The sequence below is a fragment of the Aptenodytes patagonicus genome, chromosome 7 (genome assembly GCF_965638725.1).
Source record: "Aptenodytes patagonicus chromosome 7, bAptPat1.pri.cur, whole genome shotgun sequence".
NCBI classification, from domain to species: Eukaryota; Metazoa; Chordata; class Aves; order Sphenisciformes; family Spheniscidae; genus Aptenodytes; species Aptenodytes patagonicus.
Genome location: NC_134955.1, coordinates 71867262 through 71893646, shown reverse-complemented (window position 1 = coordinate 71893646; position 26385 = coordinate 71867262). Strand labels below are relative to the sequence as shown.

Sequence of the window (26385 nt, the reverse complement as noted above, 5' to 3'; positions counted from 1 at the left end):
ATTCACTGATTTTGCTTGCAGCTGTGGAGGTGTCAGACACAGCTCACCTGTGCCTGTCTAGGTTTAAGGCACCAGCTTTGTAATATAAAATTTCAGGAATAAATAAATACAGCAGTTGGTTAAATACACAAGTTCAACACACGGAATGGATGTATTTAATATATGTGGTGTAAGCACCTGGATCTGGTTTGGTGGATTCCATGACTTACACATGATCTTTATAAAATCGTAAGTATCCCATCACTGAGAAATAAGGAAAAAATAAAATTACTTGGTTCACTGTCATTAAAGGCACACAAAAACGTATAGTAGTACATCAAGTGATGTTTTACTGCAGGAATTCTGAATTATTTATGCTCCCCTGAAATAATCTGTTTCAAACCTGAATCAGCAGAGAAAAAGGCACATTTCAACTTACGTCATTACTCTGATGCATCGTTTCTGTGACCTGAGCTTTGCTGTATTACAACGATACACATAACTTTGTGTAAAATTGTGTGTGTATAATTGCAAAGCAATCACAAACTTGGACTATTACGCACATCTTCTCCGTTAAGTGAAAAAAGATCTGCTTTTAAGTTGGGGGATCATGGGCACCAGCTGACCAGGAGTCTGTAACGCTGGTTTCCCATGAGATAAGGACCATCCTACCACGCTCCTTTGCAATGCAGGCAAACAACAAAACAAGTATTAATACCTCTTGATGCTTTCTTAGACACCTGTTTGTCAAAGCTATCATCCAACATCTACACAGCTGGGCCGGGTTTCAGATTTGTTTGTCTGAATGATTAAATGAACGAATGTACGAAACAAAGGAATCTGCTCCAGTACCACACCTTGGAAACTGCAGTGCAGTCCACATTGTCTGGTTTATTTACTTTTACGTGAAAGATCAGCATAAATGGAACTTTGTACTAATTAAAAAGCCATTCCCACTGAAGAAAGACTCATGGAAATCCTTCTCTAATGTTTCTTTCTTTGTTAACGTGTCTACCTCTATCAAATCAATAGAAGCAAAATAAAAGTTCCTATCATAAGTTCCAAAAAACCACAAAGTCTTTGTTTATTTTGGCCGTGGGCAACAAAGCTGCATTGTCTTCAGTATTCTACAGGATATTGCCTTAAACTATATTATTGAACAGCTAAGCTGAGTAGAGACAACTTAACAACTGTCCAAAATATCTTTCTCACTGGTGAGTATCAGTGTAGTCCGTTAAACTTCATTCTGTTACATTAAAATACGTTTTGACATTATTTTGAGTATATGGAACACTGAAAACTCAAATTTGCTTTTGTCAACCAGCGAAACATTTGAAAGCAAAATAACAAAACCATTCAGTACTACAGTCTTCCAGCCTAATTCTAAAACAGAAGAGCAAAACCACACTCCACGTAACAAAGTCTGCAGATATCAGCTCTCCACAATGAAAGTTTATCTGGTTTGTACCATCTGTACAGTCTGCACATCAATTCTGGACACAGAGGAGCCTACTCTAAAGTATCTTGTACATAATCACTTCTGTTACTTTCTGATACATGACTATCGTCCATCATACTCAGCACTGTTACGGACATGCAACCATACATATGGGAAATTTCAATAACAAACAGGAAACCGCATTTACAAACGGAACCCTTTCTAAGGCCACCCTATTCTTCTGTGAACATCACAGCCACATCAACACCTGATGAAAAGCAATGTCCCAGCTTAGCTTCACGTCCAAACGTACCTAAGATCCAACCTGGACACGTGCTTCATGCTACGCTCCAATGAAGCACCCTGTAGCCAGGTCAGGGGCAGAAAACTTTGCTCTAGTGAAACTGGACCTCATGATGCGTTGGTAGTTTTGAGTTTGGAGCAGGGTGTGACTCTTGGACAATAAAAAATAGGAAACTTTACTAACGGGACGCAGTTGTTGAAATGGTTGGATAAAAACTCTGTGTCCAGCTGGTGCTTTAAGAATTCAATTTTCCAAACAGCAAGAGAAATAAGATTAATGGATTTGAGGGAATAATGTAAACAGAAGGAAAAAAAAAGAAAAAGAAAAAAAAAAAGTCCAAATTTAGAGTTACTTGAAGATACATTTAAGAAAGGCTAAAATATATGGTTAAAGGCTCATATATCTGCTGGTCACTAATTAAAGTAACGGATAAAGAAATGAAAAGCTGTAGTTCACAGTTCCATCTGCAGTTCCTCGTTGTCACTGTGCACTGAGCACTTCTAATCAGACAGCACACCGGCAGCAAATTGAGCTGCTCAAGTAGCAGCCTTGGGTGCCTGAGCTCCTCCCTCTGGATACGCCAAGGTTTCTTCAAAGACCTTCCGTTACCTCCTTCTACTGTTCACCTTCGATTTCTTGTGCTATTCTAACACTCAGCTACTATAATCCCACTGTTTTATGGGTTTTTTTTAATCCAAGTGTGATTGCGAGGCAACAGACGCCTCTTTCCATCCAGATTTTGCTTTTTGTCTCTGAGCTATCCTGAAAACCATCCTGCACCACAGATCACACTCTCCCTAGGGTGTTTAAACTGGGTCTCAAATAATGTCATGGCAGATGTGACCTGGCAGGGTCTGCAAATCCACCATACAGACCAAGTCAGTCCACATTTCAATGTCTTTCAGTAAGAACAGTCACCCTTCCTGGCCATTCTTGAGACCAAACAAAGCAACAAACCCCCTCAAAACACAAAATTGTGGAAATCTGCCAACACGTGCTTTGTCTTCCAGCCAGTTCACAGGACCCAGAAACTCCTAGAGTGACCACCTCGTATGCAGCCATGGGCTTCACCTTTTTCTCTTACAGAAATACTAAACTGGATGAAGAGAAAGTGGATGGGATAGATCCCTCAACATCTTCTGCATAGCACCAGCCCACAGCATGTTTGGAATTAACTACTCAAAGTCTTGCCAGCTTGCCCGCACAGCAGTTGCATCTATTTTGTACTCTGTTATTCAGATTCATTCTCGGCTGACGGGAGACCAGCAGGTCTGCCAAGGTCAGCATCATACCGTTGTTTTATTTCTCGTCTAGCAGGGAAAGCTCTCTTACCTTATGGTTCATCTCTATAACCCTGTAAAACTTCTTGGTCCACTGCTGAGATATGGAAACTTTCTTATTCTGAAAGGAGGTCTGCACATTTTTCTCAGAATTAAAAAGTCGGTCTAACATCAAATAAAATCACCCATAAGCCCTGCACAGAGCTAGCTTCACCTGCATTAGCAGCAAATAATGCTATTTGATGTTTGCACATAAGAGAACTCTCTCCAGCAGAAAATACGCCTGCCGTGCGAGCAGGCAGGGTGCACCTTGTTTGGGTTGTAAGGAGAACATTAAAAAATAGCGTAACTACATAAACATTCACAGAGCTTTTAAGGAGAATGCACCAATGTTGACCACTCTCAAAATTCAAATTTCTTAAATAGGGTATTTAGGACTCTGCAAGATAATTTTAACAAAATTATGCTGCCTGCATGTTCCTTTTAGCCACCTTCCTATCCAAAGACAGACTTGAAGTAAAGTCTTGCTAAAAAGAGACACGTATTCTCAGCATTTTACCAACAGTTCATTTTCCTTCTGTCAACACGGTTTTAGCTTAAAGTTTTTCAAAACCTTAACTTTCAGTAGCTATCAGAACAATTAAGCTGTCAAGCATCTTCTACTAGAGTATCTCCAAACTTTTTAATACCAAATAATTATTTGGCACTTACAAGACCAGATGCATTCGCACTTTCAATTTAAATGCAAATACTGTGGAGAGATTTCAGGTTTTCTCTCTATTTTTATAAATCCTTCTAATTTTTAAAAGAAAATTATTTATTATTCTGGAGATGCCATGTGGCAGGTGTCTGTTTTTACGTTAATTAGCTCCTATTTCTTTCCCTGCTTTTCTATTGAAGGAAGGGGAGGCGTATACTTCTCTGTAATGAAGAAGATTTCCGTTTACAAGTTACTCAGTATATGATCCATTAAATAGATTAAGCCGAGATTAAAGTATGTGAAACACAGCATGGTTTCTCTTTTAACAGCTTTTGGAAGTAAATATTCAAGACAAATAAGCATCATCAGAAAAGCAAAGATATATAGGTTCACAGAAATATTCAGGTGGGAAGGGAGCTCAGGAGGTTTCTAGACCAATCTCCTGCTCAAAGCAGGGCCAGATGTGAGCTCAGACCAGGTCGTTCAGGGTTTGAAAACCTCCAGGGGTGGAGACTGCACAACCTTCTTGCCGTGGTTCCCTGCTTGTGAAAACCAGGAGTCGCCCCAGTGGCGTCACACCAGTAATAAAGCTGATTTTGGGACAGAAACTGGACTGTGCTGTCAGGGACCAGCACACAACGCAGCCCCTCTGCCTGGTGGAAGGCTGCTTTCATCTCTGATTTTAAGAAGATGCAGATAATGATTCGAACGCATCAAGGTGGGTACATGAGGGTGAAATAACAAAAAATGAATGAGGGCTGATCAATAAGCAGCGGAGACAAACTGGCAGCTGGCATTCAGTGCTTTTTGAAACCCCAAGCAGAAGAAAGGGAAAAAAACCCAAAACATTTCCCATGCTACGAAATCCCACTCTGTTACAGCTTGCCAAGCCAACGTACCGCGTGTGATCCCGGCCAGACCTGTGGGCTCAGGGCTGCCCCATCCCACAGACTGCCCAATTCACGGGCAAACGGGAACTTCACAAGCCTTGTCACAAGCCAGACAAGAACTGGGATATAAATTAAGCCATTCAGAGAAGCTGACATGATCCCCAGTGGGCTGTGCACTTGCCAAACAAATTATAAATCCTCTACACATTGCAGCTGGGTGTTTTCCAGGGCCAATGGCTTTATAAAGTTTAATTCTTGTGCCAAAGCTGTCAAAAAAAAAAAAAAAAAAAAAAGCCTTGCTGAGTTTTCCTGGATGCCCAAAAGTAATATATTGCAAATCTTCACTCTTCTCTTTGCCCACACACTGCAAATGAAACTCAGGACACAGTACTTGCCTCTCTTCCAAAACTTAGAGCAAACCCGCAGTTTCCAAGGCTTCCACTCCGGATTGTCCTCATCTCCTGCTTCTTGTGCGGCTCAAGAGCTTTATTCGGCTGCAGGATTTCGTTACAGCCTGGATTTATGCCAACATGGGATGCATTTCCCTTCAACACTTTGTTTTTATTCCACAGTTCAATGCCTCAAAAATTAATTGGGATCCTAAAAAACTTCGCAAAATGATTTGTCAGACTGGGCAGAGACCTACCGATCTCATTCACAGTTGCCTGATGCAATACAAGTAAGCACTTTAAAACACATATCAAGGTCATCAAAGTATCTTGGTAACATTAGAACAAAACGTTGTGCACTGTTCTTTCTTCTCTCTTCTCTTCCTCTCTCTTCAGGATAACACAAAACTTTGAAAAACTCAATTTTTTTCTGCCAAAATGATAATATTGTTAAGACTACACAGACCTCATCATGTATTAACCATCCAAGATCTAACATAATATTAAACTATGACACTACACGCCTGCCAAAAAAATTTATCATGCATTAGTAGTTAATAATTGTTAGCAAACCAACAGTAAGGATAACTTTTTTGCTTTGCCCCAGTGAAGAAAGAACGTGGCTACCTGAAGCAGCCACAATGCAAGGGTCAGAAGGAGAGAGATCGAATGAATACTACCTCTTGAAATCTCTTCTGATATATCTTTGGAGATATGTGGTGCCCAACAGGCACCACATGATGTTTTGCAGAGCAGCGAACTTATTTAAAAATAAAATTTCTGTACACAAAAATTCTGAGAAGTCCTAATGAAAGGGCAGAAGAATCAATAAGCCATCTACATTTTTATATGGAACCGTTTTATGAACTCGTCCGTGATATACCCCAGCCTGGGAGAGAGCGCACATGCCTGAGACTGCTATTGCAGATAATAAAAATAAATGGACTTATTAAACTCTGAAGCTCAACTTTTTTACACATTCATTCTCAGAGCTGTAAACTTTTAGGATAGCACACTGGTAACTTATGACTGTAGCAACACGCTGGATGTGCTGTAAGATCAGGTTTTCTAGGCTAAAATCTTGTCTCATTGAAATCCCATTCACAGGCTGCATCTCTCGGTGGAAGAATCAGAATTGGCTGGCGCTTTTTTTTCTTGGACTGAACTGTGCTTATGCTTAAAAAGCTGCAAGAGGCCCCGGGGAAATGCCTGTAGGGGCGCTGGCTCCTGCGGGCGAGCCGGGAGGGCTGGCGTGGGGTGAGAGACCAGGCTGGTGCCCAGCCTCCAATTTACAGAGCTATTCCTCGTCCTCATCCAGCGCGGGGGTCTCTCCCGAAGCCCATTTGCAAACATTTTTGAAAGGTCCATTTAAATCCCACACCGGAGGAAGGTAGTCTGTCTTGTCCAACAAGACACAGCAAAAACTAAGCAAGGTGGTGAGTGCTGTTAAAACAAAGAGTTAAGTAAATTGCTTAAGAATATGATAAAAAATATGCATTGGCATAATGCAAGAGGGAGGACAGGGAGAGCCCCCGGCAGGGTGAAGATGCCCAGCCGCCACAGTGATTCAGCAAAGGCAGAGCCCAGCCCTCCATCCCAGCACGGCGTTCGCAGAGCTGATGCCACTCCACAGCAAAGCTGCTTTCAAGGGACAGCAAACACACCACAGGCACATTATGACGGCAATGAGAGAGGATCTCGGTGTCAGAGCAGTGAGAGATGGGAAGAGACTCCCGGGAAGAGCTGGGAGGGTGCTGGAAGAAAGCTATCGAAATTGTAGGTGGAGTTGGTCATTTCACAAAAAAAAAAAAAAAGATTATACAAGAGATGAGATGAGATGAAATGGATGCCTGGGATAAAGACAGCTGGATTCGATGGCCCAGGAGGGCCCTTCTAGTCCTATTCCGGAATATGAATTTCAAAACCTTGGCACTTTCATGAAATCACTCTTGCTTTCTAGTCTGCCCCAAGGAGAGCACAATCATCAATGGACACTGAAAGCCAGCACGGGGGCTGCCGAGTTTCCACCCTACTGAAGCATCCCGGGGAGCCCATCTCTGCCAGCCTCCCGCAGCCTGCAGCACCCGCGGCCATGCAGCACCACGCGCAACGAAGCTCCACGCCCCTGCACAGTCCCTCATTAGGAAGTCAACAGTGGTGGTCACCTCTGCGTGGTGGAGTAATGCCCGTTTTATATGTATGGATATTTGCCAAGGCCTTTGGCTTTCTCCAGCCATGAAATAAGCACTAGTATAATCAGTCTGCTGTGAGACCTTCACAGCATACAGAGAGAAGGAAAAGAAGGAGGGGAAAAAAAAGGTCCTTGTGCTAGTTGCACAGAAAACCCAACATTTTAGACCTGGCGTGCTGGAGCCAGCATCCCCAACCAGCGCTCCCACCGTCGCAGATGATGCCAGCCATCAATCACGCGTGTCAGATGGACACATCGCTCGGCCGCTGGCCAGCATCCAGCAGCTGCAAAACTGCCGGGTGACCTGCTGGGTGACGACTGTCACGGGTGCCGCCAAAACCCAATTTCCACCTTTTGGATGAAACTTATGAGCCCTGCCTCTGTTCTGGCACTCGGCATCAGCCCGTGGGAGCTCTGCTCACATTTCAATTAACAGCATTTGAGGATCTTCGAGGGGTGACAGCAGAGGTGCTGACGTGTAACCAGACAGACTTTATTTTTATGCTTTACTTCATGCAACTGCTCTAAACCAACAAGGGAAATTCCTAAGAAAAAGCTCTGGGATAAACAGAGCCATTGCAGGAAAGCAGAAGGGTAAGCAGGTGTGCGAGAATGGACATCAGTAATACCAGATTACAGGATTTTTATTTTTTTTAATCTATTACAAAAGCAACAAAAAATTCATTTATTTCACCATCTGTGTCTTTTCTTTTTTTTTTTTTCCCCACCTTCTTTTTAGCAGTCATTACTACACAGTTCACATACAGTTTTTAAAGACATAATGGAATAGGTACTTCCAGCAATCTCGGCCTTAAAATGCACTTCCCCAGAGTGCTTTTTGTTCAGCAAAAGCTTTTGTGCTAATGTTGAGCACAGGTCATTTAAAATTATTATTTTATATTTAAACTGACAGGGAATCCCACCCTTTTGAAAAATTAACTCCAAACACTATGTTTCCGCTTCACAGAAGGGAAAAGTCACACAGTCAGAGTCAATTGGCATTGAAAAAAAGCTGCAGGTACAATGGAAGAGACAAAGTGATCTATTTAAAGAAGGTAATGGGAGAAGTCGCTGATGAAGCAACAAATCCGAGCTGGTGCACGCTGACACCCTTCCAAATCATTTCAGTGCCTCGCACTTCAACACCTGTAAAACATTTCTCTGGCTCTACCTGTTTCCCAATCTGATGCACAGGTGTCCTTCAAAGATGCTACCCAGCGTTTTTGCTCTCTTACTGGATGGAGGAGCCACCTTACAGCCTTCACCATCAAAAGTCTTTAATTCTTCGTTGACATACTGGTAGCTACAGAGAGATTTTATTTTCATTTTCCCCTTCACAGTGTCTTTGGAGTATTTGTTCTTCCATGCTCTCATAATTCTGAGTACCCAGTTTGAGTCATGTTGAAAATGTATAATTTTCCAGAAGCCACAGACATATGATTATCTTGATTCCTGCCTCTTGTGACATTTCAAATTGTCACCCAAAATCTGTATGGTATTGTGATGATCATGCTTTTATGCAGCATCTTAAGGATTACAAGGCCAATATTACCATTTCTCTAACGCCTTTTGCTTCCCTCTCCAAATACGCATTGAAGAGAGAATTTTAAAGGAGTAAAATAACCTCCAACAGCAAAGTCTAAAAGACCCTCAGGCTAGAAGAGTTTCCTGGGACATGGGATAAGCTGGATGTTCAACTTGCCATGCCAGATCAAGGCAAGGAGCTGAGCCTGGGGCCACACCACAGGTGAGGTCTCTAACTACCAAGCTCCTGGCAATAATCCGAAGTCCTCTCTGCGTGGCTGTGCGTGCATGGGACATGAAGAAGTATCCGTATCACCATGTTTGTTGGCCCAAGGGCTGTGAGTAAGCAAGGTTTTGCACTTGATTTTAACACAAATATGCGTGTGTTTCCTTCTTATTTTAATTAACAAAATATCCATACGAAGACTGATTATCATTTCCCTCTAGTTGAGACCAACAGAGATACACAGCGACAAATTCGTGATGAAAGCAAATATTTTGGGTGGGAAAGAACTCTGAAAGAAGTGCAACAGATTTTCTCCATCCTGGCCTTTATGACAAATGATTTCCATTGCATCAGAACAACATTTTTTCGCTCTACCACGGAAAAGTCAGAAAAACAGAACATCCTCCAAGCAAGCAGAGCAAAAAATACACACATCAGGCATGGAGGTTGATGGGAACTTTGTTTATCCAGAGGGGGTGTATTGGATTTGCTACTTGAGAGAGCTGCTTTTTTTTTTTTTAAGAGAAGGATTAAAACATCAAGTTTTGCTAGAATGAGAGGAGTCAAGATTCCCTTAGAGCTTCCTCTGCTTTCTAATGGTTTTGTCTAGAAATATGTTATGGGAAGCTATTCTAATCATCAGGCTGAGAGCAGGATGTGAAGATGCCACTGATGAGAACACCCACTAATACTCAAATGCTAGCAGACTTGCAATCATTTAAAGAACTCATTAATCTAAAGAAAATACTTAGAAAGAAACTTTCATAATTAGAATTGGTGTGCAGCCAGCTTTGCTGCAACGAGAGTGCACTTCTTCTTTCTCTGGTTTGACCCAAGACACCTTGATGGACGACAGTGTCTTTGATGGAATGAAATATTTTGCAGTAACTTTGGGTACAGTTAACCTGATAATGCCATTCTTTAAAACGGCTGTATTTCACAGACTTCCTCACTAAGATTTCGAGAGGTAAACAGCACACGGCCACTGATCTGCCTCTGGGGAGCTCCTGTTCAAAGCAAACGGAGGAAATGAAAGATACTGCGTTATGTCTGTACCTCTTAAGGAACACCACTGTGGTCCTCAAAACAATTTCTCTTTACCATCTCAGCAAAACATTCATTAACATTACCTGACAGCCGAAAGGGAAAGGCACTAACACAACATCTCAGCAGAACGGAGACAAAGGGAGCAGAGTGTGCAGCGTACAATTTGCTTCAGAAAGGGTTACCTTTAGAGGACGTTGTTTTATCTGAAAGTGTTAATTTAACTGCTTAAGGAGGCAGCGTATGAGGGAGTTTCTTCCCTCAAGAGCTGTGTGCAATGCCTGTTGTTTTGCAAGGGATCCGTGTACATCCAAACCAACGAGCAAGCACCCAGCTTGGTTTTGTTGGAAGGATTTACGACTACTTTTAAGTTATACAGGCCAAAAGAGAAAAAAAAAAAGAAAAAAAAAAAATCCAAAGTCAGTTATGACTAAATGGCTTCCTCGCCGCAAGGGCAGCTTTAGTCTGTTTTTTATTTTAAGAACAAACATCTCCTTCCGTGCCAATGCTCACTGGAAGGGGAGGAAATCAAGTAACAGCGGAAAAACAGAGAACATATTAAATGCTTATGCATGTTAGGAGGCTTCCAGATAAATCCTGGGAGCTAACAAATGGAAAGCAATGCACTGAGACCATTAGTGGCACCTGCTATCCCACCACTCCTTCATCACCACATGGCAATTGCAGAAACTAGTGATTTACAACCTGCAGAAGCAGAGAACACGTATTACTAGTTATTTACACCCTGGAGAAGCAGGGAACACACATTACACAGCACTTCCACGCGGGCACATTTTGCACCATCTCTCAGGTGATATATATTCTCCCAAGCCGTCATATCATCTTGCCATTTCACTATATTTATCCCCACTTTTTAAGGGTCTCGGAAAAGATTGATGGAGGAGAACAGAGCTGACCTGAATACACCTCGGTGTCATGTCGGCGCCTCAATGCCTGAATCTGCTCTTTAAACACAGCCTCATCTGTTGCCTCTATTGTTTATCGGATCCACATAATTTCTGACTTTCAAAAAGGATAAATTACTTTTGTTACTCATTTATTTACTTTTATTTATTTTTTTTCTGAAGGATTCTCTCTAGGTTTGGATTTTTTCATTATTACTAAATGAGTGGCGGTCATGTGACATCATTCACAATGGCTTTGAAGTCAGGTGTGGTGGGTAGTCACAGACTTGGCAGTCAGCCACAAAGATAGCAAAATGCCCAGAAAAAAAATCAAGAGCCGCTGAAGGTAAGGTAGCATCCATGGAATAAAGCGCATACAATAAAGGCACGTTCAGATAAACGCACAGTGAAATTTAGTGAATTTTAAAGTGAACAAATTTCATCTGAGCCCTGATGATGCTTTGAGACAACTTTACATTTCTTTCTGGCTAAGATTAGGGGATTTTTGTCTAATCCTGGGATTGGTAGTCCACCTGACAGAAGATGTGAACTGCGTTTACCAAATGCTTCTCCTGCAAGGCTTAGATGCTATTTCAAGTAAATACTCTTTTCTCTTCAGCTGCTGTGTGAAAATCCTGATACACAACAACAAAAAGAGAGATGAAATGGAGAGAAGCAAAGAGCTACAGGCAAAATGCTAAGAAATATATACACAAAGTAAAATCCAAACCCTGATACGAAATTCTCTCATATTTCACTCCTAAATTTAGCATCACTTTTAGTAAAGATAAACCAACCAAGACCGGAACAAAGGTTTTTTTCTGAAAGACAGTTCTTCCCCTTTAACAAAAATAATAAGGGGGAAATCATAGCAGGCAGCAATGCATTGGGGCTAGAAAGGGAGCTGTGCTTCATTTATTTAATGGGTTGTTCCTCATTGCGGTCCCTTCTCAGAATTAACAGGGCCACGCAGCAGAGAGGAAAAAAGAAAAAAAGTCACCTCAAATGCTTTAATGATATTTTGTTCAACATCTTGCAGCTCCTAGGCATCTCATTGGCATGGTCTTCTATAAATAAAAATGTGAGGGCATATTATTATTATGCTATGACTCATGAAATTTGTATCTGCAGGGAGCTAGGGACTTTGGCTTTTCCTCTAGGCTCTCCGGTGCTGTCTGCTGGGTCAATTAAAATATCGAGATTTCTTTTCACACAAAGCCTTTCCTCTTCCTTTGCTTATTCCGAGCGTGTGTTTCACTCACATCTTCCCTTCACAACCTCATCACCATTGTAAATCACAGCAAATTAATGTCGATGCTATGTTCCTGAAACAAGACTGCCTTTGCCTCTTGACAACAAACCCCCTAAGCCAAACGTCAAAAATTCAAATGTAAATACAATATTACAAATAAATCCACGGACATCTCCTGATAAACTCCTGCAGACCTAGGCTGATGCAATGCTCTCTCCCTGACCTCCAGAACAGAAATAGCTTCTAATTCCTCGTCCTGCTGAAGAGTATGATATGTTGGGCAATAAGAAGTGAACAGGGGTTATGGCTCTCATAAAATATTCACACCACTGGCTCTTTATACAGCAGTTTCTCCTGAGTATGATTAATCACATGCTATTATTTAAAGTTCCTATAGCGTGGGAGTTTATGTTTCACTACCATTCACAGATTAGATTATAGAAAATTAGTTTCAGATGAACTGTTTGGTTCAGGTAGATTAATCCACTCTGATGATGCCTATCAGCCAATCGAACTCCTTCTTCAAACCAACTGGCCATGTCCCTGGAGTTATCCAGAAAGCGATAAACAACCAGGGAGAGTTTCTCTCCACCTGGCAGTAATTGTTCTGCAAGCACTCTTCTCTTATCTAAGACAGACATTTATCCTGCTATTTAGTGTAATTAAAGCATAGGTACTAATCTAAAGCTCCTACCCAGGGAGCAGTTGTCTGATGGCAGCAGATTCACAGCACGCACAACAGCCTTAATTTCAGTAACATGTTCAGCTGATGAGGAGGAAGAAAAGGGTGAAGTAGGTAACGACATCTCCAGGAGCTGAGGATGCGTTCACTGCCAAGACAGTGAGCGCAGGGGATCAGCACAGGCAATGCTCAGAAGACACGGTGTCCTTTGGCGATCACTTGTCTCCAGTCTGGATGGGAGAGCTGCTGCAATCTTCACAATACAAAGGGGCACCACGCCACCCTTGTTCCAGCTAAGGGGTTTGAGCCCAGCACAAGAGCCACTGGCTATTTGAAACCAACACTAATTCGTCACATGCACTAGTAGAAATGACCAGAAATACACGTGGAAACAGCGGACACCACTACGTGAACATTGCTATCCTGTCGGATTAGGATTCAATTAATCTTCCAAGATAAAGGTCAATAGTTTGCCAGCTCAACTTACCTCTTACGATGATGTTGGTGGACTTTTTCGCAGGATTTCCAACATTGTTATTGGCGATGCAACTGTATGTGCCAGCATCGTCTGACGTGATGGCAGGTATTGTTAAAGTGCCGCCGTTCAGGACCGTCTTCTCAGGCAGGATGCCAGCAGACCTCACCCACGTCAGGCTGGGGGCTGGCTCCCCTCCTGTCGTCACACAGACCAAGGTGATTGCTTCTCCAGGGTTCACCACTATTGGGTCATCCACAAGAAGCTTAATTGAAGGGGATGCTGCAAAACACAAGAGGAAGAGAAAGGTGTAGCGGGGCTCCGTCTGTGGTATTGCTCAGTCCTGACAAGCACACTCAAGCCAACTGAGACCAGCAAAGGCACGTCAGCTACAGCGCTCTTCGCTCGACTACGTGCCCTCTGAGAAGGGTGCTCCCCATCCTGATGCTCCCCCTGACACCACATTTCTCACCCTGCTCTGTCATCATCTTTCGCCCTGCTGTCAAACTGCAGATGAGGATTTATGTACGGACAACCCTACGGCTGTGCTTGGGAAGTAATGTATAATGTATGGGACAGGTGCCAGCACACTGGATTTTAAACCCTGGAAGAAAGGAATTAGTAACAATCTTCTTATTTGGCATGAAAAGCATGTTGTTCTCTTCAAGTCGGATCCTACCCATTGAAAACCAGCCCTCTTAATCCACCCGCCTCCCCGATGAACTCCTTGGGACTTGGCTGCCAACTGAGATGAATTTGTAGAGTTTGAGTTGGGTCTGTCGAATCAGGAAGAGTCATCTCCCTTGGGACAACATCTCCTTGCACACGGAGAAACCGAAGCATCCAGCACAGATACTTTTTTCCCTGTATGGGCTGTGCAACCTGCAGCTCACAGCACCAGCAGACAGCGTGGCCACGGCTCCATCTACTCACAGACACGGGGGAGAGGTGCAGATTTGGGTCCCTACTGATTTCCATACAATGGCTTCTGACCAGCTGCAGGGGCTTTGTTTGGGCAGGACCACCAAACCAGCCGAACTACACTGCAGCACAGGCTAACGGAAAGATGATGCTGCCCTCAGAAAGGAGAAGCAAGTGATTAAATTTCATTCTCTCTTCTTGCCTCTTCTTTTCCATGAAATATTTGCATATGATATAAGACGAGCAACAGAAATGCTCAGTATGAAGGGACAGGGCAGGGCAATTTATTTTAGATGCTGGAATTGAAAATCACAATCTGAGCTGTGACATCCCCTGTCATTTGCGTTGAGGGATCCACCCTTGCTGGATTCAGGCTTTGCTTGAAGGCATACCCTTAACCACGTAAGTGATGAGCCAACTTATAAATACATATTGCTAGTACAGAAAAAAGCAGCAATACTAAATAAACACAGGCATGAATGTGAAGGATTGAAATTCTGGGCAAAGAATACCAGAAAACATAACAATAAAAAATGAAAGGAAATAAAAATGTTACATCCAAAACTCATGTCACTATCCTCATTATTACAGAGATATATTGTGTGTCTGCTTTATAGATGAATCTTATTTCAATATTAAAGGAATACACACTAATCACTAAAGGCAAATACAAGAGCCAACTATAAAATAAGTTTTCTTTATTTGGAGTTCACCCAAGAGGAATTAGCTTTCTCTGCATTCAGAAGCGGGAGCACACAAATGGGAAGCACTTCATTTATACCTGTCCTAGCACAGAGAGAACAGGCAACCTCCAGCCGGGGAAACACTTCAAGAGAGGAGGAGAGGAGAGGTTTACAAGCAAAGCCCCCTATTCCAGCTCCTCCCGGCTTGGGACCCTGCAGATACTTCCCAGCATAAATTCCTGGGTTCATGTAACCAACTTAAAGGTGAAGAAATTGGGTGCGTGGCTAAAAATACAGACAGAAAACAAGTCAGCACTGCCCACTAACTGTGTCAGTGTCTGTTTGCTCATGTTCTCTGACCTCATATTCCTTCATCAGTTGATGCATCCATCAGCTGATGGACCCCTGTTTTGGGATTAGAGGTATGAAACTGGGCAGTATGTCATGTTTCATGCTTAAGTAGATTTTGTTTGGGCGAAGGCGGCAGAAGCAGGGATCCAAGTACCTGCTGTGCAACTAGAACCGAGCTCCAGACCTGTAGGGTCATCACCAACCAGGGGGTAGCACTCAGCTGGCCCTTCTTTCTCTCTCCCTCCCTTCCTCCTGAGTTTAATGATTTTTCCTGAACAACTCCGGCAAGGAGCTGCTCTCTGCTCTCACTAAACATCAAGTCATGAAACAGGGAACAAGAGAACCACAAATAATGCTTCAAAACTTAGAACAAAAGATGAAAGCTCCAACAATGTCAACCCAACCTGGTGGTGCTGTTTACCATAATGGCCTCATAATCCTCCAGATGAAAGGGGGCCTTTTGCCATCCTTCAGGTAGAGAGACAAAGATAGCAGCTGATGTAATAAAAATGCTGTGATACATCCCTTTCATCACAGCACTCAAAACAGTAAGTACATGAAAATTATGGTTTGCTTACAGCAATTTCTCTTTGCTTACACCACACATTTCACTTAACTACAACCTATCCCACTAGACAAACACAAACAAAAATTCAGCAATACACTCAACTACCATTAAAAGCCTGATTTAAACCAAAGAATATTAAGAAATTCAGAAGGGATGTTAAGGTTTCCAGCAAATGAAACTCAGTGTAGCATATAAAGGGTCAAATACCTATTATGAATAAATATGAATCCACAGCAACAATGAGCTATTATTTTGATATTTCTCTGCTTGAAACCCTGTACGTGATCTGCACCATATCGCAATGCACCAATAACACAGAACCTCTTATTTTCAGCCTCATGGTGAAACCGAGGATAGAATTAGGTCTACTGCACCACTTGATTTATCATCACCTGCACGTTGCCAAATTCTGGCCTAGGAATGGAGAGATTGGAAGTTTCCTGGTGGTCACTTGGACTTTGTCCTTCCACCGCTGAAACACGCTCAGCCCCACCATCAGCCCCACACTCGCCCATCTCTGGGAGTGCAACCTCCACTCTCAGTGCAATCAACATTGACCTCTCCTCCTTCCAGCCAGGGATGGGGAACGGTGGTAGTCAACACCCATCTGCTCACGTGCCAAACACGAGCTGGAGACCCATGGTTTCTCGTCACAGCTCTGACTGGCTGTTTCAGCAAGGAAAGGGGAGAGAGAAAAAGAGAGAAGTGGGGGGAGTTGGCCATGGAATGAAGGAGGCAAACAGCAAAAATCCCAAATGCTCGATAACTCCAGAGACGTGCTCAGACATGGTGGGGTGGCAGAAAAATGGCTTTAGCTCTAAGTTAGAGAGTGTTTGTGTTCACTTCTCTATGTCAGCCTGGACCTAGATGTGGAAACGAATGGGGCTAAATCACAAGTTTAGTCACCTGCTGGAAGACCTGTATTAATTGACTTGGGTTAATTAACAGCATGTAGGCCTTCTGCAGGTCTGCTTTACTGGATAGCTCCTCTGTTTGACTCCATCCAGAAACGCTTTCCCCTCCCAAACCGGAGGAACACCTCTAACTGCTCCCCGCAGGACGCTGCAGCAGTGCAGCTGCAAACAGCTGCCTCTCCCCACAGATTGGGAATGCAAAGCTGTAGCACAGAAAGGAGTAATGAAGGCACAGTGACAAAACCCCATGTAACGGTAGGGACCGTAAGCCCTGGACTGGGCTGCTCAGGGTTGCTGCAGAATCTCTCTCTCTCCCAGATTTTCTGAGCAAACATCTGTTAGACAAAAAGTTTAGGAGTACCTCCCATTTGAGCTAGGGAAATGGAGCTCACTATCATGTGAGATCTCTCCCTGTTCTAGTTTCAGTGACAGCAAGAGGTACTGCCAAAAGGCAATTCCTCTTATCTACCTTGAGCTATCTTCTTGCAAGAAACTTCCCCTGTGGCATCCATCTCTCTGCTGACGGCAGAGAGAGCCCAAAGATTAGTTTAATCTAGACAGGCAAGATTTAGATGGCAGAAGATGGGTGACATCAATCCTACCTTTAGGATGAGGATTTACAAATGCATCAGGAGTCTACAGATGGGAATGGGCAGAAAGTGCCGTTTTTAACAATATACATGTGCCAACCTCGCATTGATCCCAGTGTTTCGCAAATCCTCTTAGAACCTTGCACTTTCAGAAGACTGAAATTTTGGCCTAATCCTCTCTCTAAAATGGATTTCTTGTCTCTTTTATTTATTTGTAAACTTTTGGGGCTAAACATCACATGCAGCATAAATCTGAACCGTGTAATTCATCGCCACACATTTTTTTTGGTCCAGCGTGATTAAAAAATGGAGTAGGCATTTATAAAGATGACAAGACGATCCAGAGCAATTATAATAGTTGATGATTATACCAAAATATTGTTGAAGGATTATTAAAACTCATGCTTCAGGGCATAAAATGGTATCTTTTTCTGGAATGGGAAGGCAGACTATCACATATCTGTCTACTGCACACTTTTTATGCACTCTTCTGAAATGTCTCCTGCTGGCTCTTGTTAAGGACAGGCATGAGATCTGATCCAAAAGGACAATGCATGTGTGTATACATCCTTTGCATTTGTAAAGCATCTAGCATGACTGAACCCCAGCTAGGAGACCCACGATGCAGTCCCAGCAGCTCAAGCTGTGATATTTGTTTAGATAGCAGGAAATCATGGAATTGAGTCAGAAGGAAGAGGAGATAAAGACTTCTGCAAAAGATCTGACCTTATTAAAATGCCACTATTGTAAAAGCCAGTACATGCAGTTGTGTATTCCTGGTAGAAGGCTGAAATGCACTGGTTTTGCCTTTAATATGTATGTTGCTTTGGGGAGTCAGGCTTCAGCCTCCAAGATACAAGTGGTTTCACCCAACGGCACCCACACCAACTGTGGGAGCAGGCACACAAGTGTGAGCCAAGCTGCCTTCCACTTCCACAGCCCAGCCTGCTTTCCCGAAACAAGGCTGGAGCCAGTACTGACATTCTGCCTGTTCAGTTTTTGAAAGGCACAGAAAGGTAAGCTAAGCTTATAGGGGCTTGTGAAGACCCTCACATCCTTACAAACAAGCTTTCACATGGTCCCAACCGAGTTCATTCAACATGACACATTGCAGTGACAGTAAGCCAGCAATTTATGCCTCCAATCTTGATTTTATTATTTAAGTCTTACAAAATTTAGTTTCACCAAGCAAGGAACTTTGCTGGTCACCACGTTTACACAGGGCTTTTCTTACATGAAAGGCACTTTAAAATCAAAGTTCTTCAAAGCCCCCAGAACTCAGCAGGTAGATGTGCAATCTAAAGCAAAGATGCACCACTGCACCAGCCCAGAATTTTCCTCTGCTAAACAACTGCCTCCTGGCATAAGGACAAGCTCCTCAGTTTCTGCTTAGATCTTGCAGAGATCCTACAAAATTCCATGGAAAGGTTCAATTCAGAGATATATTTTATTATTTTCTACTGCTGTATTCTTCCGGATTTGGTTTAATCTCGCATTATGTCATTTATTTATTTCTGCTGTCTTTCTTCTTATTCATCTCCTCTCTAAACTAAATAGTCTGAAATTTTTCAATTTTTAGCCCCAGAGCTCCACCTGTTCATACCATAAAACCCTGGGTCACGTTTCGGGTCATGGAGACACGCTGACACACACATGCAGATACAGGGCTGATATCCTCAATTTCATGTAGAGTTGAAGAGTGATAGATTTTATAGTTTTAAGTAATCTTCAGTACTGCTTTGGAAAGTTAACATCAGAGCCAACACAACTGCACAATACCAAAACTGACGGAGACACAGGAGGTGCTCTTGTTTGAAATCCTATAAACTTATACAGAATTCCTAATGCAACAAAAATATCCCCGCCAAAAGGAGTCAATACCAAATGGGAGTGTATTATCACCCCCAAAGCCACTTCCAATGCTTCACCCCGGCTGAGGTTTCTCCTAGATGACTATCGGCCATCAGGATTAACGAGGCGAACGCTGGGCCATCCAGGTTTGGCAAGCAAAGCATCTCCCAGCCAGAACCTTCACCCTGGCACCGGCAGAGACTCAGCCAGGCAACCTGACCAGCGGAAACTTTCTTTCAACTCTCCGATAGGAATAATAAAATTCATTATCAAACAATAGCAAGCTTTGGTAAATATTTCCACGGGTGAGTGCGTGGAACAGGCTTTCCAAACATCATATTTGGACATCGTAATGAGAACGGCTCAGTGTTCAAAAGAGCTCTGCATCTTTACTGCCTTTTAGAAGTAGGGGTTTCTGAGCGCCAGTCCCACATTTCGAAGTCATGGTTGGTTTGCCAGGGGACAAAGACAGCCGCAGTGCCACTGCGAGCTCTTCCCCGCGAAGAACAAGGCACTACTCATGACGAGGGAAACTGTTCAGGTCCCCATTCATATTGCAGCTGCATCCTTTTTAAAGGGACTTCAATTCAGAGGCTTTCGTGTGCAAGTATTGCTTCTGCATCCACTGTATTTCATAGGACCGCAGAGCCTGGCTGTGAACTCAACAGTGCATACGACAAAGTGCTATTGGAAGTACACCGGGTCACAATGCGCGGCCCTGCTAGTCAAGTCACTACGGAGAATTTAAATCAGAACTGCATCAATTTTTCTACCTGGTATTAACATGTGCACACAAGACAAGTTAGGCACCAATGACATACAGATGGAGATTAATTATAAAATGTGGCTACAACATATACCAATCCTCACAGAGTAATAAAACAGCATGCAACACACGCTAGTTTTGATTAATGACTGCGGCAAAAGTTTCTCAGATCCAGCACAAAGCTAGCAGTCATTAAGTCATAGAATCATAGAATCATTGAGGTTGGAAAAGACCTCTAAGATCATCGAGTCCAACCGTCGACCCAACACCACCATGCCCACTAAACCATGTCCCTAAGTGCCTCATCTACTCGTCTTTTAAATACCTCCAGGGATGGGGACTCCACCACTTCCCTGGGCAGCCTGTTCCAATGTTTAACCACTCTTTCAGTAAAGACATTTTTCCTTACATCCAACCTAAACCTCCCCTGGCGCAACTTGAGGCCATTTCCTCTCGTCCTATCGCTTGTTACTTGGGAGAAGAGACCGACACCCACCTCGCTACAACCTCCTTTCAGGGAGTTGTAGAGAGCGATGAGGTCTCCCCTCAGCCTCCTTTTCTGCAGGCTAAAAAGTCATCATTAACATGCTTAACAATACCAGTTTACCAAGCACCTTCGACATAATAACCTAGCTCTACAACAAAATGCTTCCAGTTTAAACAGAGCTGCCACAGGATCATCAGCAGGGAGACTGGAAACATCTTCTGATCAATGATCCGATACAGGTGCTCACTGAACTTGAAAGAAGCAGAGTCTCTACTGCTGCCTGGGATGGGTATCTGAGACAGATACTACACTGGGAGATCTGTCATTGATGTAGTGTACAGAAAACATCTGACACCAATGTGTGTTATAATTACAGTGAGACAAATATATGTATTTAGACTGGGCATATGAAATTGAGAAAATGTCACAATTGGCTTTAGGGATTACTGGAAACGCAAAAGAAAACTAATACTTTAATGGCAATATCAAAGTAGAGGCAGAAAGTCATGTCCTTGACAACTCACTCATCTATGATGAATAAAAATGAAAGTACATGATTTCCTCCAGTTTTGTGTATTATTTCATACGCAGAACCAAAGTAACAGAACATAATTGAATTATACTTTCATATATACTTCTGTGTGTGTGTATGCATCTGTTCAATTTATAGCCATGATTTCTGGCAGGAATACAATGCATATACTCCTAAGTATACACATTACAAATAGTCCTTTCAAGTCAGAGCAAAAAGAGAGAACATTTGAGGTCCTTGCTGGGCTGGGAGCATAATTTCTCTACTTATTTACTGAGTAAAGTTCAAAAAAGAATAGATTATAATTCTCAGCTGAGGTCCGGATTTGAAATTACAGGGTAAAAATAAACTTTTTATTGACCACACGGCCACAGCATGCTGCAATATGATAGGTCCTTTCTTTTCATCAATAGTCCTTAAAAAAAAAAAAAACAAAAAACCAACAAACAACCAAAACCAAACCAAAACAAAAAAAACAAAACCCAAACCCCAGTGAAAATCACTCTTATACACCCATCCTCTCTGCTTTGTCCTCCCTGCTGCTACTGACAGAGCTGTAATCTTCTGACTGCTATCACAAAAGAGACAACCCTTCCAAGCAGAAGGTGCCAGTGTGTATTGAACCAGCTAGGATAAGATACTTCAGTGGGCCAAACTGCCAAGCAAGCAGTTCATCTGCTCTCTCGGGACATGCAAACTTACCTGCGGGCTCTGCTGGGAAGGGGCAAGGCTTCCCGGGTCAGGTTCACTTTTGTCTTGGCAATGAGTTTTCCAACAAAGCCAAGGGAGAAAAATTTTGCAGAGACACTTAAGCTTCAGCTCTTTGCAGGCTTAGGACCAGACTTCATCACAGAATCACAGGATGGTTGAGGTTAAGAGGCACCTCTGGAGGTCATCTGGTCCAACCCCCTGCTCAAGCAGGGTCCCCTACTGCAGGTTGCCCAGGGCCGTGTCCAGATGTTTTCTGAATATCTCTGAGGATGGAGACTCCACAACCTCTCTGGGCAACCTGTGCCAGTGCTCCATCACCCTCACTGTAAAATGTGTCTTTATAGTCACTGTCCAGTAGTGACCAGTCATGTAGAGCTTTGAACTCCAGTGGTGTCTTGCTCAGGTGCGGCATGCAATCTAAGCGCAGAAGAGCAGCAAAATACTCCAGTACTCCATCCATTACTGGACTGTAATAACTTCCAGTTTTAAACACCTTTGTGTATAGACACATAAAACAGATGTGCTCACCATACATATCAACCTTATTTTTGTGTTACTTGCTCTCTTTCCCATTTCATTTTCACTGACTTTAAAATTCCAGCACTTCCAGGGGCAGAGGAAATAAAGGCGAAGTTCTCAAATCCCAATCCTTTCAGGCACGTGTCCTTCTTTTGACTTAATACATGGAATTACTGAAGTAATACATTCCCAGACCAGCTTTCAGTATTGCAAGTGGTTTAGGGTTTACCCTGACACACAGGGTGAATTCTCATCTTTGCAAAAGCACCCGGACCTGTTCCAGCGCAAAGGGGTGGCTCCCCCCAACCCGGGCAGCTGCCCCCCACTAGTCTGCATGCCTTAACCTCAGACTGGGGTGCATGTGCCCCGCCACGGACCGGCAGTCACTGCTCAATTTGAATACGCCACCTGGTCAGAGATAAAAAACTCTCATATTTTTCAGTTTCCCCTGAAAAAAATTTGCCACCAAAACAAAGAGGCTTAAAAGTTGAGTAAAGTGCAAGATTATTTTGTCCGGGCATACTATCAAGAATGGAAAATTACGAGGTTGCAGGGGAAGCAGAGAGGGGAATTACAGGAAAGAAATAAAGCGAAGAATGAGATTATATTTAACAAGGTCCATTTTCAGCTGGACTCAGTCTTTACATGTCCACACGTATGTGAACAAGCTGGCCTGGAGCACCAGCCCAGGTAACCGTAGCCCACTCCCTGCGCTCTCCCTCTGTTCTCAATAGCCTTTTTTTTCCTCCTCCAACTTTTTCTGAAATCCTCTGTTTTTTAACCAATGGGGATGCAGCTTTGATGACTCATCTCTTTATTCCCGATTTGCCTGGCTGCTTTTCATCCAGCAGCAGCAGCACTTTGATGACTCGCACTTTGCTCGTGCTGCCGTTCACGCACAGATGTGGCATTGATAGCTCCAACAGGGAGGAAGGGAGGCGGATACGTTTGCTATTCAGAGCACTTCCTTGGTGGTTACGCTCTGGAGACGACTACAATAGCTCACAGCTCCCACACTGTATGAACTATTCATTCTGTGGACATTTTATCAAGAGGGTATGAAGGGAAGGCAGGATCCTCCCTTTAGCAGCAGAGCAGTGTTAAATCAGCTTAACCTAATCTTGAAACTGTCCCCTTCATCACTATATTTAGATGCACGGTTGTACATGCAGGCTTAAATTCATCTCGGCTAATTTCAACCACCCGAAAGTCATGCATGCAATCCAAGGTCATGTATCTCGATGAGATTTAAGCACCCCTAAAGCACAATTCCTGCTCTCCAAAAATAGATGGGATGAACTGCTCTTCGGAGCCATCTCTCTCCCTCTCTCCACCGAGTACAGTGCTCCCTGAACAACCAGTGTACTACAGACACCTAAGCTTTCAGACTGCTAGGTAGGTGAGACAAAACCTGTCTTGCAACAGCAACAATCGCCCACACAATCAGCGGATTAGGAATAACTGGCTAACGAGGAGCTGCAGCGAAAGGACCCTCAGGGTTATGGTGGATGGCAATCCGGACACAAAGCAAACATTAGCAATACGTGCTCGGTAAAAGGGAGTTATCATACAGGGATGCATGAACAAGAACTTTGTTGGGAAATGTATGGAACAAGCCCTGCATTGAACCCCATGCTTATAAGGCAGGGTGCTGTGGAGTACTCTGCCTGCCCTGAAGCACTGAACTTCACCAAGGAGGTGGATGGAGGAGGTCAACAGGAACAGCGCGAGGTAGAGATGATGTGACTCACAGGCAAAAATTAAGGAGCTAGGTTCGTTCGTTATCCAACAGAAGAGATGAGACAAGATAACCATCTTCAAATGTACGAAACGTTGCTGCAAAGGGGAAGAGGATAATCTCTGCCGTGGTGGACAGGACCAGAGCGACGGGCCAGACTGCCTGCCACTAATGTGGCACCTCTGCTGCCGGCAGCCAGGTTAAACGGACATTAGTAGGACAAGGCTTAGATCTAGTGCATTCTGCCATGAAGAATGGGACTAGATGACCTCTTGGGGTCTTTCCCAGCTTTATTTTCTATTATTCCTTTTTGCTAAAGCATTAAAACCATCCACCTCCAGTACAGCTGGCTGTATTTCTTATCTGAGGATTTCAAGCCTCTTCAGTGCAGGATCACATCTCGCTGTCACACTCCCTGAGAATGCCAGGGGATGCTAAGAGAAATATTTTTTCAAAATGAGATAATTCTCTTAACACTGTATTGTCTGAATGAAGGGAAACAAAGCAAGTTTATCATGACAGACTACTGCTTAATGGAGGGATTAAAAGTGAATTAAGCCTTTTTCAATTTGTTTCCCACCACACACCCCAGAAAGAACGCCAGTTTCAGCTGTGATTTGAATGAACCATGTCACGCAGCTGAAAAATCACGTACTGAAATACTCATCTTTCTTGGTAAAAGTTACTGTTGTGGATTATTCTATGTTGGAGGCTGCCAAAAATCAGCCTCAATATTATGTATTAATGATCACCTGCACTAAGCGGCCTGAACTGGCTGCTAATATACAAACTAACATACGTTTTCAAATTAATCTGTGCCACCAAAAATGCTCTGCAGATCAAGATAAAAGTTTTATTTGCTTTTACTCAATCATATTAGAAGAAATATAGGAAGTCCAGAATTTCAGTGGGTTTATGGGTAAATAGCATGCCTTTTCTCTGACACTTTGAAACAATGAACACTCTTAAAAGGATCCATTCACGTTATTATTAGATCTAGGCATTCAGATGTGCAATTCAGAGTTAGCGGTATCTAGAGTTACCTTTCCCAGCTCTAAAGATTAAATAGTGAGTCACATGCAAACTGGTGACAGATTTTAATATCATCTGTCAATAATTCGTTTGACACAGAGCAGAATTATGCTTGGAATAACATAACCCCTGTATTTCTAAAGGAGACTGCACTTGTTCCTGCTAAGCATCTTCAAAAAGAAGCACCTCCTGACCAATGTATGGTCCAGACTAAGGCGGGGCGCCACGTCTTCAGGACTTTCATCAGTTCTTACATAGACAATGGTATGCTGGGGAGAGGAGACAATACTGAATTCAAACAACAGCTTCCACAACACCTTTGCCTTTTAGTGTGCTTGCTTTAATCACAGACCTGTAGAATGATCTCCATCAGAAGGGGTCTCTGGAGGTCTCTGGTCAGAGCCCTGCTTGAAGCAATGCCGATTAGATCAGGCTGCTCAGGCCTCATCCAGTCAAAGTCTGAGCATCTTCCCCAAGGTGAGCAAACCCAGCTCCTTTAGCCTCCTCCCACGCGTCACCTGCTCTAGCTCCAGACCATCTTTGTGGCCTCCACTGGTCTTGCTCCAGTCCATCCATGTCTTGCTTGCTCTAGGGAGCCCCAAACTGGACAGAGCAGTCTGATGCAGTCTCACAAGCGCTGAACAGAGGGGAAGGATCACTGCCCCGGACCTGCTGGCTTCAGTCCTGCTAGTACAGCCCAGCTTGCTGTTGGCCTTTTTGGCATGGGCACATTGCTGGCTCATCTTCAACTTGTCTGCAGGGCACCCCAGCTCCCTTTCTGCAAAGCTGCTTTCTAGCCAGTTGGCCCCAACATGCACTGCTACATGGGGTGGCTGTTCCTCTCCAGGGGCTGGATGTGGCATTTCCCTCAGCTTGTATCATGAGGCTCCGGTCTGCCCTTTTCTCCAGCTTGTCAACACCCCTCTGTTGACCACTACTCTCAATTTGGTATCTGAGAACTTGCCAGAAGTGCACTGGGTCCCATCATTTTGGTCATTAATAATTATGTTGTACAGTATTGTTCCCGGTTTTGATCCCCGAGGATGAGCAAATGACCACCAGTTGGACATCATGCCACCCTAGAAGCCCAAAGGCCCAGCCAATTTTCCACTAATCATTCGCATCTCACAAATCTGGCTATAAGGAAACTACGGAAGGTCATATCAAAGGTCTTACTAAAGACAAGGCAAGAGGATGAGAAGGTACAATAGAGGAATCAAGGTGGTGATTCCAAAACACTCGTAAGTGGGAACAGGAGATGAGAAAGGTGTCGGGGAGCTGTTCCTATGAGAAGACACAACCTGTAGCACTGTGCTCCTCCCACCCCAGAAGCCTTTGCTGCCAGCTCTGTGCTTCTTGCAGTTTCAAACTGTGAGGACTTATTTGGAGGAAAAATTTCACTGATTTCAGGAATACAAATACAGTCAGAGCTCTAAGAGGGTG

General features: G+C 43.4%; 1 protein-coding gene across 1 annotated transcript in view; it reads right to left on the bottom strand.

Moving 5' to 3' along the window:
- Positions 1-26385, bottom strand: part of MDGA2 (MAM domain containing glycosylphosphatidylinositol anchor 2) — a 397387-nt gene that overhangs the window by 156549 nt on the left and 214453 nt on the right. The window contains exon 6 of the mRNA XM_076345813.1: positions 13292-13561. Coding sequence (XP_076201928.1) covers positions 13292-13561 — 270 coding nt within the window. The remainder of the gene's footprint in view (positions 1-13291; positions 13562-26385) is intronic.